Source organism: Pteropus alecto, unplaced genomic scaffold (assembly GCF_000325575.1).
Source record: "Pteropus alecto unplaced genomic scaffold, ASM32557v1 scaffold72, whole genome shotgun sequence".
Classification (NCBI taxonomy): domain Eukaryota; kingdom Metazoa; phylum Chordata; class Mammalia; order Chiroptera; family Pteropodidae; genus Pteropus; species Pteropus alecto.
This window is the reverse complement of record NW_006436811.1, coordinates 22,143,831-22,159,847: the sequence shown is the minus strand read 5'-3', so window position 1 is coordinate 22,159,847 and position 16,017 is coordinate 22,143,831. Positions and strand designations below refer to the sequence as shown.

Below are 16,017 nucleotides of genomic sequence, written 5' to 3'. Positions count from 1 at the left end.
CATTACTGCCCTCCTTGTCCCGGCGTGTGGTGCCACTGAGCATGCGTGGGAACTCCGCCACCAGCCCGTAGGGCTTTCCAGAGGCTTGTGGGATTCCGAAAGAACTAAGAAACACACACGTTACCATTTCCGAAGAAGAGAGAAAGACTCACTCAAAGCCCTAGGTGCGTATGTAGCCTATTGGACATTTCCAGTTTAATGTCTCAAAGATACTTAACTGTACATGTCCACAGTTTAACGTATGACCTCTCGGCACCTCCTACCGTTTTTTCCCTCCTGGGTTCCCTGTATTCTTGAATTGCATCATCATCCAGCAAGCCAGACACCTGGTAATTATAGTGACTTTGACCCCATACACTCTTACATCCAATCAACTCTATTCGAATATTAGTGGCTCTTCTGGGTGGTAATGGGAGGAAACAGCAGCCACTATCCTATCTGGGCCATCATGGAATGTATCATCGTTTTACGTGGCCTATGGCAACTGACCTGTCTCCAGTTTTAATTTTCTCCAATTGATTACACACAGCCCATCTCTACCGTAGACCACAGAAAATTTTTGGAAATGCAATTTGCCTGGATGACTTTTCTTCAAAGATTCTCGATTGCCTTTTGTACATAATACAAACTTTTTAGAATATGGCTTTCAAGTCTCTCAAATTTCCATCCTTACCGAGCCTCTGTCAATTCACTAAACACTCCAGGTTCTCTCCTCTGGCCTATAGCACTTGCAGATCCCTCTATCTAGAGTACTTACCTTATTCTTTTACTCAACCTCCACATCACCTTTCCTTTTCTACTTTACTCTTCTTCCCCAAGGCTTTTATAAGCCTTTCTTAAACCTCAAGTCTGTGTCAGATGCCCCTGGAACCAGAATCTCTAACTTCCCTACCCAGGCACTTACCCCAGGGTACTGTAAATCAGCATGTCTGTTAATTTATCTGAATCCCCTACTATACCTTAAGCTCCAGCTGGTCAGAGACTATGTCTGTCTCCATGAGAGTAGAAGCTTAAAATTATTTCATGAATAAATGTATATGTTATTTTCACTCTCCAACCAGCTTTTGTTACATATAAGCAAGTTCTCACAACAGACTTTGGGGGAACACTTCCTATCATATAGCCAGCATTTTCTGGTATCTCTGGCAGACCAGGAATAAACTGGAGGTATTAATATTATGAGATTTTAAAAAATTGTATTATATTTTAATTATAAAAAGTAATGAAGCTTAGAAAAAAAATTCACAGTCAAAAGTATATGAAATAAAAATGTAAGTCCTCATTTCTTCCTTTCTCTACCCATACCCGATTCTCAAAGGTAACCTTTGTTAATAATTTAGGGTGGATCCCTTCAGAGATGCATTTATAAATATATGTGGTAGTTGCAAACCAAGAACAGGAATAAAATTGGTCCTGAACAAAACTCAGAAAGACCATGGGCCTTGAATGCTGAGGCCTCTTTTTCTATCTCTTGTCTTTCTTTCATTATCACCTTTGTTTTTCCCTCTCTCTGAAGACACACTTTTTGATTGCTCAGTTCATTTAAATGAATATGGCTACCAGCAAGTACTAAATTTATAGGTCTTCAGAGTTCAGGAAGAGCAACCAGGCTATCCTAGAACCTTAGTCCAATTCCAACCAGGAAGAAGCTTCAGTTGGCCTAGGGTGAGTCAGATGCCCATCTTGTGGCTTGCCTGGAGCTGGTCAAGTTGGGTAGATGATAAAGGGTGGGGGGTCTGGTCAGTTAAAACTATATTCACTACAATAAAGTTGGTCCTCATATCATAGTCAATAGGCTATATATCAGCCTATTGTATTTAAAAAAATACAACGGTGTTAGTGGACCTTTATAGTGTGTCCAGTTTTTCATTACAGTCAAACAGCAATGAACATATTTGTGTTTTTCTGCAATTATCTATATATCATGGGACTTGGGGATCGTAGGGTATGTATATTTTACCTTTGCATATATATTACCAATTTGCCCACCAAAATGTAACAGATGACACTTTTACATATACTGGGTATTCCCATTCTTTTTATTTTTAGGCTCTGTCACCACAGATAAAAAAACAACTACTAGATATTTATTGATTCACCAATATTTGCTGATGGTTTATTCTGTGCCAGGCTTGGTCCTAGGACTTGGGTATTATATCAGGAAACAAAGCCCCTGCCCTCCAGCGTAGACAATGAGCAAGGAATTCAACATAAATGTTGATAAGTGCTGTGCATAAAAATAAAGGGTAAGTTGGTTTGGCAGGGCTGGGGTAGAATTGGCTATTTTAATTTGGGTAGTCAAGGAATAGAGAGACATTCAAGCTCAGAATTGAATTAAGAGTAAAAACTAGGCAGACATCTGGGGAAAGAGCATCCAGGCCTAAGGGAAGTAGTATGCCAGGCTAATTCAAGGACAAGCAAGGAGGACAGAGGCTGGGGCATATTGAGCAAGAGGCAGAATAGTAGGAACAGATCTAAGGGTAGGATCTAGGGAACATGTCTATCATGATTGCAAGCAGATTGCATTGTCTGTAATAATATTAACAACAACAGCAAAAAGTCATTTTGCAGTTCCAACCTCGCATCTCTATACTTTACAAGAGAACTCCCCGGTTATTCTCAGTTTAACTGGTAATCTGTGGAGATAACTGTAGTTCAAGAATGAGAAGGTAACTCCAACCATCTGTGTACGTAAGGAAAGCCTTATTTATTTATGCTGGTGACAGCTGTCCGAAAGAGCTCCACGCCGCACTTTTCCAGACACACCCCACCGTTCCCCTTCCACCAGAGCGTGCGCGCCGGAGAGCTCCGCCCAGCCCTCCAATGGGCGGGGATAAATCGGCTACGCTCCGGAAGCCGCCTCCGTCTGCCCCAGTTAACGTGTCGGGGGGGCGAGGACGCGTCGCAAAAAGTCGCGGTGGAACTTCCCTACCGTATACAGGCCTGGCGCTTTACCGTGCCAGGCACTGCTGAGCTAAGAAATGTCGGCTGTGGACCTTGCGGAGTCAGTTGGTCCTCCCAGCGGCTTTGCGAAGCGGGTCCTCGTAACCGGGGGTGCTGGTTTCATGTAGGTAACGGCGTCGCTGGCCAAGTAGTGGCTCCCCAGAATCCCCAACCTTTTCCTGCGGCTCTGCTTGCCTTGGCAACTTGGGACCAGCTTTGGTTGTCTGATAAGGGGAGGGTCTTAATGCACGACCGGGATCATCCTACCTTCTCTCACTTCCCCGGCCTGCGAAGATCTGGTTCCTTTGAAACTGCGACATCTTTAAAACGTCTTCTTCCCAAAGCACTGTCCGCTCTCCTGTGTGGCCTGAGATGTGCCTGTCAGTCTTCTTAGTGCTCCCACAATTGCAGTAAGCTCACCAGCTGCCTCAACCCATCCGACCCCCTTCCCCACCACGATATACAGTTCTTGTACATATAGGTGCCGAAAAACGATTTTTGGAATATGACAGGGCATTTATTTATTTAGCTAACTTAAAAATCTTTTGTTGGTACTAAACGTTTGATACCTCTTTCGCTCTCACACTTAGCACATTCAGTCATCGAGTCTTTTCTCCGTACTTTCAAAGTATATCTTCAAGGCCACGTCTTATCCCCACCCACCAGCCCATGTTACCGTTTTCTTTTGCCTAAACTACTGCTGTAGCCTGATTGGTCACACTGTTTGCGGTCTTGTTCACTTAAAGTCTGTTTCTCAAACAGAAGTGTTTATTAAGTAAAACTGCAGAGTTTTACTCTAGTGGTTCCTATTAGACGTAGGATAAAATCCAAAATCTTTACCATATCTTCAAGACTCGCAAGTGCCCAAACACTACTTTTCCATTCTGATTTCCTTCCATTTTACCCCTTGCTTTTCTGTGCCTGCCAAATTTAACCCACACGAGGGTCCTTCCTTCTGTCTTGAGGTTTTCGCAGTTGCTTCCCCTTTACTTAAGTTGTTTTCATCACTCTATCCACTCAGGCATCACCTCCTCAGAGAGGCTTTATCTCTATCTAAAATAGCCCCCCTCTCTACTAACGCGCTTATCACTACCTAAAATTATTTTGCATTTTTGTGTTTACTTGCCTATTGCCTGAATCCCCACTCTAGAATGTAAACTGAATGAAGGCAGGACTATTCACTCAGCACCTGGAAGAATGTCTGCCTCATTTTATAAAGGTCTTCAGTAATTGTTGAATGGATGAATACATGAGTACAAACAAGAAACTCTCCCAATGTCTTGTGGAAGAAGAGGAACATGGGACTCTCTCCCTCCAACCCCCTAGCTCATTAGCACATTAGCACATTAAATCACCTCTTCTGATCTGATAATGACTTGGAGGAGAGTACCAGGCAGACAAGTTTCACTTAATGAGAATAGGAGCATGGGCATAAAAAGGTGGTACTGGTGCTAGTGTTCTGGTCTAGGAAGGGTACTCCTACAAAATGCTGTGAAAGGGCTGCAGTACAAACTGAGTTCATGATTTGATCAAGGGCTGCCTTTGTTCCTGGAAGCACGTTTTGATGTATATTCTAAAATCTGGTGGATTATCTCAATGAGATATGCCTCTGGTTATACTTCAGGGTTCTTGAAACCCAGGAGCCACTATATTATGGGTATTCAACTTAGCATGGAAACCTTGGAAACCTAAGTGTAGTCTAGGACCCCCCTGATTTACACCATTAAATATTTGTCCCAAGAGAACAATTGCAGTAGGGTTACTATAAACATAGACAACTCCTATGCTCACACTAACTTAATTTTACATAATTATACCTACAGTCTCTGAAAAGGCACATTTTAGTTGCAGTGCATTTGCACTGACCACCACTCATTGATTTATCATCCTGCTTTACTCTCACACAGCATGCCTGGACAATATCATTTGGTTAAACGAATTTTTTCTTATACCTAGAACCAGTAAATTCTCTCTTCATAATGTAAAAGGAGTGTAAACCTTTGTATATTGATACTGTTGAGAAGGTTAGTGGAAAGTGTGGGTGTGTATATATTTAGTGTGGTTATATTCCTGTTCTCTTGTAAAAATGTAAAGGTATCTTTGAATAGTTTCCTAATACTTGACAGCTTAGGGTAACATTCAAGAATTTAGGGAAAAAAATTTTCTAATAAGTTATACTTTTTTCTTACAGTGCATCTCATGTGATTGTCTCTTTAGTAGAAGATTATCCAAACTATATGATCATAAATCTAGACAAGGTAAGTTTTAAAAATGAGCTTCATGAACCGAAACATATTTACATTTTTTAAAAAGTATTAGAATCCTGTCATGCTGATATTTTAGTTTATTTAGTCATTTTAGCAACTTATAGTCATGTGTTCATGCTGTATTTAATTGTACATAAAGTTTTTTGAAACTTTTTCATTTATTATAATAGTCCATAAAGGTTTTAAGTGTAGTATTTTTACAAAAAAAAAAAATCTTCACCCTAGATTTAATATTTAGTAGTCTTATGATTATTAACCTTACATGGAGTTGGCATACTCTGCTTATTCAATTTTATTATCTTATTGACTTTATAACTGCTTCCTCATGGAAAATTATGTCTTTATCTTTCATTTTAAAGTGCAATTAAATTAACTTAGTTTTGAGAATTTTCTGAAATAATTGGAGTGTCCCTGGAGAGACTGAAACCATGATTGGTAATCACAGAATTTTTGACTTTAAACACAAGATACAATTATCTTCATTTCATAAAACATAGTAGTAAAAATGTATAGTCAGGGAATAACCCATAAGCCTTATGAATTTTTACATGCCTTGCTATCATGGGCAGTAATTGTTTTCCCCCATCTGTACACAGATTTATCAATAATTTGAGTTAATTGTTGGGGAAAAAAAGTGTCATGAGTTATAATATGTGTAACACAGGTATAATTGTTTTCAATCACTAATTCCTTTTCAATAAGGAAAGACAAACTTCTAGCCACCAGGGGCAGGAAAATCTGGGCAGGAAAGTTTTTTGAAAGAGAGGTTTATAAAAGTGATTTATGTGTGTGTGTTTTAAAAAGGTAACAAAGTTATGTGTTTTTTTTTTTTTAACCTTTAAAACTGTGCTCTAAAAACAAAGAACTAACACTATTTTATAGGAAAAGGTATTATCACTCTTTGTGTTGTTTTTCCACTGTCCCTCCCCCTTACTTATTTTAAGCTGGATTACTGTGCAAGCTTGAAGAATCTTGAAGTCATTTGTAACAAACAGAACTACAAATTTATACAGGTATGAAAGTTTCTCGTAATTATTAAATTTGCTGTGCCTCTTTAGTCAATCAGACATTATATCTTTCTACTTTACAGACTTGTGTAATATGAACTTGGAAGGCATGCTAATTAAAGATCTTTTAGTTTCCAGTTGTATCACATTCTATAGAGAATGCTACTTTTAGATTGACACCACATATAACATGACATGCGATTTTGATGGCTCAGCAGATCTATGAGTAGCTGATTGAATTTACATGGTTTGTGAATTTTAGGTCTTAATTATCTTTAATAAGACCTTGCTGGTATTTAAAAAGATTAGTTTAAAGTGGGGTGTTACTCAGGCCACCAATAGCCAAAAAACCCACCACACAGCCCGTGAGACAGTCTTCTCTCATGAAAGTTGATTGATTGGCTATGGAAGACTGATTCTTACTGACCACTCTTAAAAGAGTCCACAGTATAAACCAGAGAGCCAAGTTATTAATTTGCAAAGGTAAACTTTAATGTCAAATGCAACTATTTGTCTTACGATTTATGGTTTTTTTAAAAAATGATTCTAGAAACTCTTTTTAACCACAAATCTTAAAGAATATACTGAGTAAACATTTTGTAATTCTATTCTTCCATATGAAAGTGTTTCCTTAAGTCACCAAAGGATTGTCAAGAATACATATTTTTAGAACTAACTATACATATAACATCAAAAGTACTCATAAGTTTACTTAGTTGTGATTATGTTTTTCAAAATGTCATTCCAGTTGTTACACTTACTTTAAAACATGTTTCAATAATGTTATCTCAATAAAGTTATCTCGCACTTTTAAAAATATATTTTAAATGTTTCTTGTTAACTGAGTGACCTTAGATTGGCAAGAACATTACGGAAAAAAAGCTAGTGCAGTCCTTAGTAGTAGTTAGTGCTCAATAAAATACTGTTTTAGACATTTATTTGCAAAAAAATATTTTGAATTGAATATCTTATATTCTAAGATGCTGAAGAAATCCATCATTACTATACTTACTTGACCCCTCAGTTGAATTTTCAAGATATTCTCTATTAAACTGGTGGTGGGAGGAATTCTATTCTTAATCATTTTTTGTTGTTCATACAGTGAAATGGTTCTTATGAATGGTAATACTCAATGAAACTTAATTATTTATGTTTGCTTCTTATATAGGGTGACATATGTGATTCTCACTTTGTGAAACTGCTTTTTGAAACAGAGAAAATAGATATAGTACTGCATTTTGCTGCACAAACACATGTAGGTAAGTATTATTTTATGTTACAGTTACAATGGACAATTTTTTTTTCCAGTGTCTGACTAGCCTAAGTCAAAGTCTAGTAATGGGTTGAACAAGTTGGTACTTAATGTATGTCTTTGAAAGAGCATATACTATGCTGTACCAGAAAAACAAGCCTGTGGCCACTCTATCATCAAGATACTTGGCACTTTTTAGGTCATTTTTATTAGTGTAGGTTGAAATGTAATCTTGAATACTATCTTAAAACTTTGAATATAACCAAATTCAGAATAGTGGTTTCTTCCAGAGAGATGGACCTTCAAAATGTATTTTTTATGTTGTTTTTCTTAAGCTGGCTGTTGGATACACAGTTGACCATTATGTTAATATCAGTACCGTTTTGTCCATCTGAAATATGTTCTAATAATTTGTATAACATTTTATATTGTGAAATATAACAGATATTCAGAAGAATTTAGAAGTAAAGTTAAATGAATACTGATACTGTGAACACCCATGTAGCCATCACGTAAACAAAAGAGAATATTGCTGAACACTCTATAGTAGTAGTAGTACTACTGTCTTAACCTGATTTTGAAATTATAATTTTCCTTGCTTTTCTCTACAGTTTTACTATCTATGTATTTATCCCTAAAGAGTATAGGTTGGTTTTGCCTGTTTTTAAATTTTGTAAAAATGTATATATAAAATAACATGTAGGTTTTTCGATTTTGCCTTTCATCCACATAGATTCATCCATGTAATTGGGTGTAGGTGTAATTTTTTCATTGTGACATAAATACTCCATTCTAAGTATATACCACAATTTGTGCATCAATTTTACTCTTGATGAACATTTGGATTTTTTACACTTTGGACAATTTTGAACACTACTGCCATGAACATTCTTACACAGATATCTTGATACGCATAAGAATACTTTCTTCTCTGTACATAACTAGAATCATAAGATCCGCACACTTCAACATTGAGATAATGTCCACGTATTTTCTAAAGTAATTGTACCAATTTACACTCCTCCAGATGTGTAAGAGACCTATTGCTCCAGATCTTACTAAAGCTTAGTTTTGTCAGACTTTTCCATTCTTGTCAGTCTGAGTAGTGCATAGTGGTATCTCATTGTGATTTTAATTTGTATTTCTCTGATTACTAATGAAACTGTCCCTTTTATATGTGTGTTAGTAATTTAGATTTCTTCTTTTGTAAAATGCTGTTGAAATCTTCTCTTTTTTTTTAAATTGGATTATTTACCTTTTCCTCATTGATTTGTAGCAGTTTTATTTATATATGTATTCTAGATACTAGTCCTTTGTTATGTGTATTACAACATCTACTCTGTGGCTTATCTTTTTATGTTTTTTCCTAGTGTGTTTTGATGAAAAAGATGTTCTTAATTTTTGTATAGTTGAATTTGTGTACCTTTTCCTTTGTTACGGCTAATGGTTTTTGGGTTTTAAGAAATTCTATCCTTCCCCAAGATCATGAAGATAATCTCTTATATTATCTTTGAAAAGCTTTATAGTTTTGTCTTTCATATTGAGATTTGTAATCCATCTGAAATTGATTTTTATGTACAGTATAAGATAGGAGTCCTATTTTATTTTTTTCTATTTGAATACCAATTGGACCTCTGCCACTTATGGAAAAGTTTACCAGTTTCCACACTCATATAAGTGTCCGTATATGAGTATCTGTCTTGATGAGTCTTCATTTGTCTATTTATTATTACCTGTGCTGATAACATGATTTATTGACTAATATATTACTTTCATATCTGATAGAGCAAATCCTTCTACTTGGTTAAGGATAAAACAGTTGAACACTCCTTCTGGCAGTTATGAGGTGCTTACCAACATTTGCTGTTGTCAGTTTTTCTTTTGTGGTTTTATTTTTCCCTGATTTCTAATGAGGTTAAAAACCTTTGTATTTGTTTATTGGATTCTCCTTTTTTTCTTATTGGTATATTTTCTTCAGAAAGTTTGTTTTAAGTCTCTACCATTTTTTGGTAGGTTGTCATTTTTTTCCTTGCAGTGTTTATAAGTTCTTTATATATTCTGGATTCAAGCCTTTTGCCACTACCTTTGTTCAATCCATGGTTTGCCTTTTCACTTTCTTAATGTTCTCTTTTGATCTGTTTAAGTTCTTAATTTCAATGTAGTACAGTTTATCAACCTTTTTCCTTTAGGATTAGTGCTGTTTCCTTCCTCCAAGGTCATGGAGATATTTTCTTATACTCTCTTCATAAAAATTTTGATTTGCCTTTTATGTCCAGATTTTTTCCCCCATGTTAATATTAGTTTGAACTAATACCATTTATTGAAAAGACTCAATTTTTCCTCATTGCCACCTTTGTTGTAATCAAGTTCCCATTCCTGCATAGTTCTATTCCTGGTCTCTGGTTCCTTTCTGTTGGTTTTTGCCATTACCATACTGTCTTAATTACTGTAACTTTATAATAATTATTGATACCAGTGAGGCAAACCCTCTCACCTTTTTGTTGTTCCAAAAAATTATCTTTTACTTTGTTAATCTTTTCTATTGTATGCTTGTTTGCTACGTAATGAATTGCTACTCTTAAACTTTTATTTCCTTATTTTATTTCATTTAGGTCTCTTTATCTTTTTGTGATAATATGTAACTTGTTTTCAGCTTTTCTCTAATGTAGACATTTTAGGCTATAAATTTACTTCTAAATACTGTTTTATCTGAATCCCACAAGTTTTCATATGCATTATTTTCATTACTTTTTTAAAGAATTGACTTTCCTTCATTCCATGGGTTACTTAGAAATGTATATCTTAATTTCCAAACATGTATGGATTTTCTTATTACCTTTTTGTTATTGATTTCTAGGTCGATTGTATTAGTTAGATAACATACTGTATGATTTCAGTTATTTGTGCTTCGGCTTGCTTTTTGGCTTAGTATATGGTCACTTTCTGTAAATATTCCACGTGTATAATCTACACCTGTTGGGTACATTGTTTTTACACATCCATTAGGTTAATTTGGTTAATCAGGTTAAGTTGGTTGATCGTGTTCTTCAGATCTCTTGTATATTTCTGGTGAATTGAACCTTTTATCTTTATGAAGTGATTTTTTTTCCTTGGCGGTGTGTACTTCCTTGAAGTCCATTTTGTTTGACATTAATATAGCTGTGTCACCTTCCTTTTGGTTATTTTTATGTCTTTTTCTATCTTTTTATTTTCAACCTTTCTCTGGCTTTATGGCTTGGCTGTGCGTGTGTCTTATAAACAACTTGTGTTTGGATTTTGTTTTTTTTAATCCAATCTGACCATTCTTGATATTTACCCTAAGGATTGAGTTCATTGGTATATTTGGATTTATTTCTACTGTCTTACTATGTATATGCTTTCTGTTTTTCTTACCTGTTCTGGTTTTCTTTGCTTGTTTCTTTTAAAATTCTTTTTAAAAATATTCTTCCTTGCTTTTTAAAAAAATCCTTGTCTGCTTTTTTACGGGCTTGATTGAGGAACTTTTCTTACTCTGTTTTCTTCCTCTACTAGTATGGAAGCTACCTATTTTGTTTGTATTCTTTCAGTGGTTACCCTAGAAATTATAACATGCATGATTAGCTTATCAAAGTCTAAAGTCCATCAAAACCTTTGCCCTCTTCCCAAATAATGCAGGGATCTTAAATACTTTAATTTCTCTTATCTTTTCCAAACTTTTTAAATCTAGCATTTGAAGTCTATCTTGTTTTGTTTTTTCAATTCTACTAAAATTGTTGTTCTATTTTATATGGTCAATATTAATTTGTATTAGGGGTTTGCAACATGGTGATATTCTAATTATGTCATATACATCCTTCGTTTATTAGCTGGAATATCTATATCAAAGCAGTTTTTCTTATAAATTATTGAGTTACTCTGAAATCGAATTGATACAGAAAAGCCAAAAGTAAAATGTACTTACTAGGTTTTATTATAATGAATTGGTTTTGTAGTATCCCTTTTTTTAGTATCATTATGAATTCATAGATTTTTTACACATTTAATTTTTTTAATCCATTGTGGTTATTATCATTATTTATGTTCAGGTTGACCCACTATTGACCATTGAGATCCTCTTCTAGTTGCTTCCTAAGTCCTTTGTGACACAGCCTTAGTAATCTTCGATGGTCATTTTATTCTCTGGTGTGGCTGGTGTCTCATTTTCAATTTTCCTTCCCCCTAATCTGGAATCAGCCCCTTTTCTAAAGAGTTCTAGCTCCTTCTGGTGGGAAATGGTTATTTAGAGTCATTACAAGTGCTCATTGCTGCTGATTGGACATTCTTTTTCAGTGGACAGAACTAGGGAATCTATTTATTTGTCTGTTTATTTAAGATTAAACATAGCATGAGTTTATATTGAAATATCCTATTCAAATTCAGTTTTTATTTAACCTCATTGACCTTACATTTATGTCTTTTTTCCCTTACCTTGAAAAACTAGGTCCTTGATATCACCATCATAATTGCTCATTTGCTTTATCAGACCCCACACAGCAATATATGAATATCAATACCAATATTATCTCTAGCAGTTTGATAACTGAAAATCTTTTTAAGAATTGCAGGGGAAAGAAGTCCCTTTTAAAGTAGTTTCTCACTGGGTATATGATCAAGTTATTTTGTTTTAAAGTAACTTGAAAAATATTATTCTCTTCTTGGCTATATAACCAAGTAAATACACAGATTCATTTGTCTGTTTTTGATTTTCAAATTGCTTTTTCTTTTTGATTTAATTTTGTTTTCCAGTTATGTAAAATATGTACATAGTTCTAAAGCTAAATTTATCAAAAAAGGCTTAAAGAAGTCTAGTTTTTATCCCTGTCCTTTCCACTGTGTTCTTCTTTTTCCCCGATAGATAACTTTATATGCTTTAATTTATAGTTTATCTTTCCATTTTAAAAAAGATGTATAATCTACTACCCTTCTTAAAGAAATGGTAGTCTACTATACACACCTATTATACACATCTTTCTCCATCTTTTTATACACTACAGTATATGTAGGAGATCATTCAATAACAGAATGTAGATTTTCCTCATTCCTTTTTATTTACATACTACTCCATTGTCTGGATGTACCATAATTGGGCTTATTTCCTATGTTTTGCTCTTTTGAATAGTGCTGTAGTAGATGGCTTTGTGTCTGTGTCTTTTTGTATATTTGTCAATTGATGTTGAGAGAGATTTCTAAAAGTAGGATTACAGGGCATATTAGTTCGTTAGGACTGCCATAAAAATATACCACAGACTGGGAGGCTTAAACAACAGACATTTATCTCTCATAGTTTTGGAGGCTGGAAAGTACCAGCAGGGTTGTTTTTTTCCCCCTCAGGCTTCTCTCCTTGGTTTGCAGATAGATGGCCAACTTCTCATTGTGACCTTACGTGGTCTCTGTGCATCCTTAGTGTCTCTTTTTGTGTTTAAATTTCTTCTTCTTTTAAGGATACCAGTCACATTGGACTAGGACCCACCCTCATGGCTTTATTTTGACTTAATCACCTCTTTAAAGGCCCTGTTGGCAAATAGAGCCACATTCTGAGGTACTGGGGATTTAGGGCTCCAATATAAATTTTGGGGGAACACACTGGATTGAAGGGTAAAAGCTTATGTAATTTGCCTAGATATTGAGAAATTTCTTCCTTAGGGGTTATAAACATTTTATATTCTTACTCTCGATGTATAAAGTATCTTTTTTCCCATGGCCACACCAACTGAATGTGTTGTCAATTCTTAAAAATCTTTCCTCAATCTAATAGGTAAGAAGTGGTATCTATGAGCTTTTAATTTGAATTTCCCTTCTTATAATCAGATCGAGCATCTTAACCTTAGGGACCTTTGTATTTCTTGTCTAAACTGTTTGTCATCTATCCATTTTACTATAATGTTATTTCTTTTTCATGTTTTATAAGTTCTGTATAGATTGAATATATTGTTCCTTTGTTTTTGATAAATTCAAATGTTTTTCTCAGTTGTCATTTGTCTTTTTACTTTGTAGTTTTTTCTGTTTTTTAACCATGCAAGAACATTTATAATGCAAGAACATTTATATAGTCAAATTTATCAGTTTCTTTTCTTTCACTTCTGTATTGTGAGCCATAGTTAGAAAAGTTCCCCTCATGTGCAGATCACAGAGAATTGATTCTTTAAAGTGAATTTATTTTAAAATAATTTATCCAGCATTTATTGTTGTTTTTAGCAATAACAGGTTGAGCTGAAAAGCCTAGTCCTCTATTACCAGATACTGGAAGTTTCAAAATTTTTTAAATTTAAGAGCATTTTAAATTTAGGTGTGTCATTTATTTTTTTTCCTTTATAGAATTTAAAGTGTTTCCTGCAAATTTAGCACTAATAGTTTTCTAGGTTCTAAGAATTTACAAGTATTATGTAATTTAGGCGTAAAGAATCATAAGTAGCAATGTGTTTTATTTTTTTGTTTGTTTTTGTTTTATGTTAGTTTTAAAACTATTGCAGTTGTGGTAAATGAAAAGAAGTGGATAGAGCTTTCCTTAAACCTGAGTCTACCATTTGTTTTGTATTTGTTTTGTCCCTTGGGTGGAATTGTTATAGCTTTTTCTCTTTTTTAGATCTTTCATTTGTGCGAGCCTTTGAATTTACGTATGTCAATGTTTATGGCACGCATGTTTTGGTAAGTGCTGCTCATGAAGCCAGAGTGGAGAAATTTATTTACGTTAGCACAGACGAAGTATATGGAGGCAGTCTTGATAAGGTAAGCTTAGAAAATGTATACTTCACCTACTTACCATGGACCACATAACAAACTTGTCTTATTAAAACCTACTCTGGGCTTGTTTCATCCTCTGATTGTACACACTTGTGAGACTTTCTGAAACGCTTTTCTTTTGTGTCTTCTGATTAAATTAAATAATGCCACCCCAAATGGCAATAACAGCTTGGTACAGATTTACGTGTAATTTGACTGACAATATTTTGCAAGAGCAGATCTCATCTGTTTGTTTTAGTCTTACATGTGTGACAAATGTCATTCCCATGAGCCAAAGCATATGTAAGTTAGGCTGTAGCATACTGCCTGCGCACCTTTCTTTTCCACTCAGGAAAGCTCATTGGAATGTTAAGGAGTGAGTGTGAAGTTAGTGTAGAAACTGAAATCTTTTCTCTTTTTTTAATCATTTGTAAATATTGTACATTTTATGTAAAAAGGTGGCTCCATTTCCAGTCTTTATTTTTCATAGTCATTGTTTGCAGTAACCTTATTCTGTTTCGTTGTTGTTATTATTATTATTATTGGTAAAATCAAGTAGCTTGAAAAAACTTATGAGAAAACGCAGACACTGACAACTTCTTTTTAATACTCAATCTCCTATCTGAGAAGCAACCACTTTCAATTCTCTTTGCAGTTTTTATGAGGTTAACTTTTTGTACCCTTGTCACCCTACATCAGGTGTGACAATAGCCAGAATGATTTTAAAAATGTGAGATCATGACATTACTTTGCTCAGAACCTATTATGTTTTGACAGTGGCCTTCAAGGTTCCACATGTTCTGGCCTCCCTCTAACTCTCCATCCTCATCTCCCATTTCTTTTTTCTCTCATGAAGCTTCTTGTAGTTCTTTTGAACATACTTCTGTCTCAGGGCTTTTACACTTTCTGTTCTCTGTGCTTCGTGCCTTATAGAGTTGTTGTGAACTTTAAAGAAGTTACTACATATAAAGTGCTTAGGAAAATGCTAGGTAGGCACATAGTTAGGGTTTAATAGATTTTTTTTTTTTAATGTAGCAATTAACATTTTAAGTATGTACTGTTTTCTGATTTTTCTATTTAGAAAGTATCATAATACTTATTTTTTTAATTTGTCTTTTTAAAATTAGGAATTTGATGAATCTTCACCCAAACAACCTACAAATCCTTATGCATCATCTAAGGCAGCTGCTGAGGGTTTTGTACAGTCTTACTGGGAACGATATAAAGTAAGAACTGATTTTAAAAACTCTCGAATCATTTTTCTGTGGACTTAGGTGTTAAACTCCAAGTTAGCATTAGCGACATTTCATTTTTTGAATAGAGGACATAGATTGAGAAAAGTATATATTAAAGAATTGAAAAAAATGATTTTCTATAGTGTGTGGACAAAATAAGACTTACTTCTTATTCAGTTCATCATTTAATAGAATGGTTTGTATGTATATATTTTCCTACTTCAGTAACAGGTAGTCTTACAGCTGTATTGAAAAGCCCTGTTGGAGTACCCTGGTTCCCAGGAGTCCTCCGAGTGAAGAACAACAGAGGGAGGGTAGATTCCTTTATCCGCTGTGTGCTCCTCTCTGCATGATTCACCTTTCTTGGTTCTCACGATCGGGAGGTAGATTCCCCAGGTGGCTAGGACAGTATTAGTGTGGGAGTCTTACCCACTATGAATCATCAACTCAAATCCCCTCCATTTGGCTTCTTATTAGGGACTGGGTCAGAAAGGCAAGCCAAAGAATGGCTTAAGATTCTCTTGCCTTTTGTGTCCCAGTAGCATCCGTCCTTTTTTCATTCATGGTAGGACTTT

At 35.0% G+C, this 16,017-nt stretch overlaps 1 protein-coding gene across 2 annotated transcripts in view; it reads left to right on the top strand.

Annotated features, from left to right (window-relative positions):
- Positions 1-42: 42 nt before the first annotated feature.
- The window catches only part of TGDS (TDP-glucose 4,6-dehydratase), a 21,878-nt gene continuing 5,903 nt past the window's right edge, over positions 43-16,017 (top strand). The window contains exons 1-6 of one of the 2 annotated variants that reach the window (XM_015590903.2): positions 43-164; positions 5,135-5,201; positions 6,155-6,223; positions 7,386-7,476; positions 14,071-14,213; positions 15,335-15,433. In XM_015590903.2, the coding sequence (XP_015446389.1) occupies positions 5,181-5,201; positions 6,155-6,223; positions 7,386-7,476; positions 14,071-14,213; positions 15,335-15,433 (423 nt within the window). In that variant the 5' untranslated portion in view covers positions 43-164; positions 5,135-5,180. Of the gene's footprint in view, positions 165-2,852; positions 3,068-5,134; positions 5,202-6,154; positions 6,224-7,385; positions 7,477-14,070; positions 14,214-15,334; positions 15,434-16,017 lie in introns of those variants that run through there. The other variant, XM_006913810.3, reaches the window with a different exon arrangement.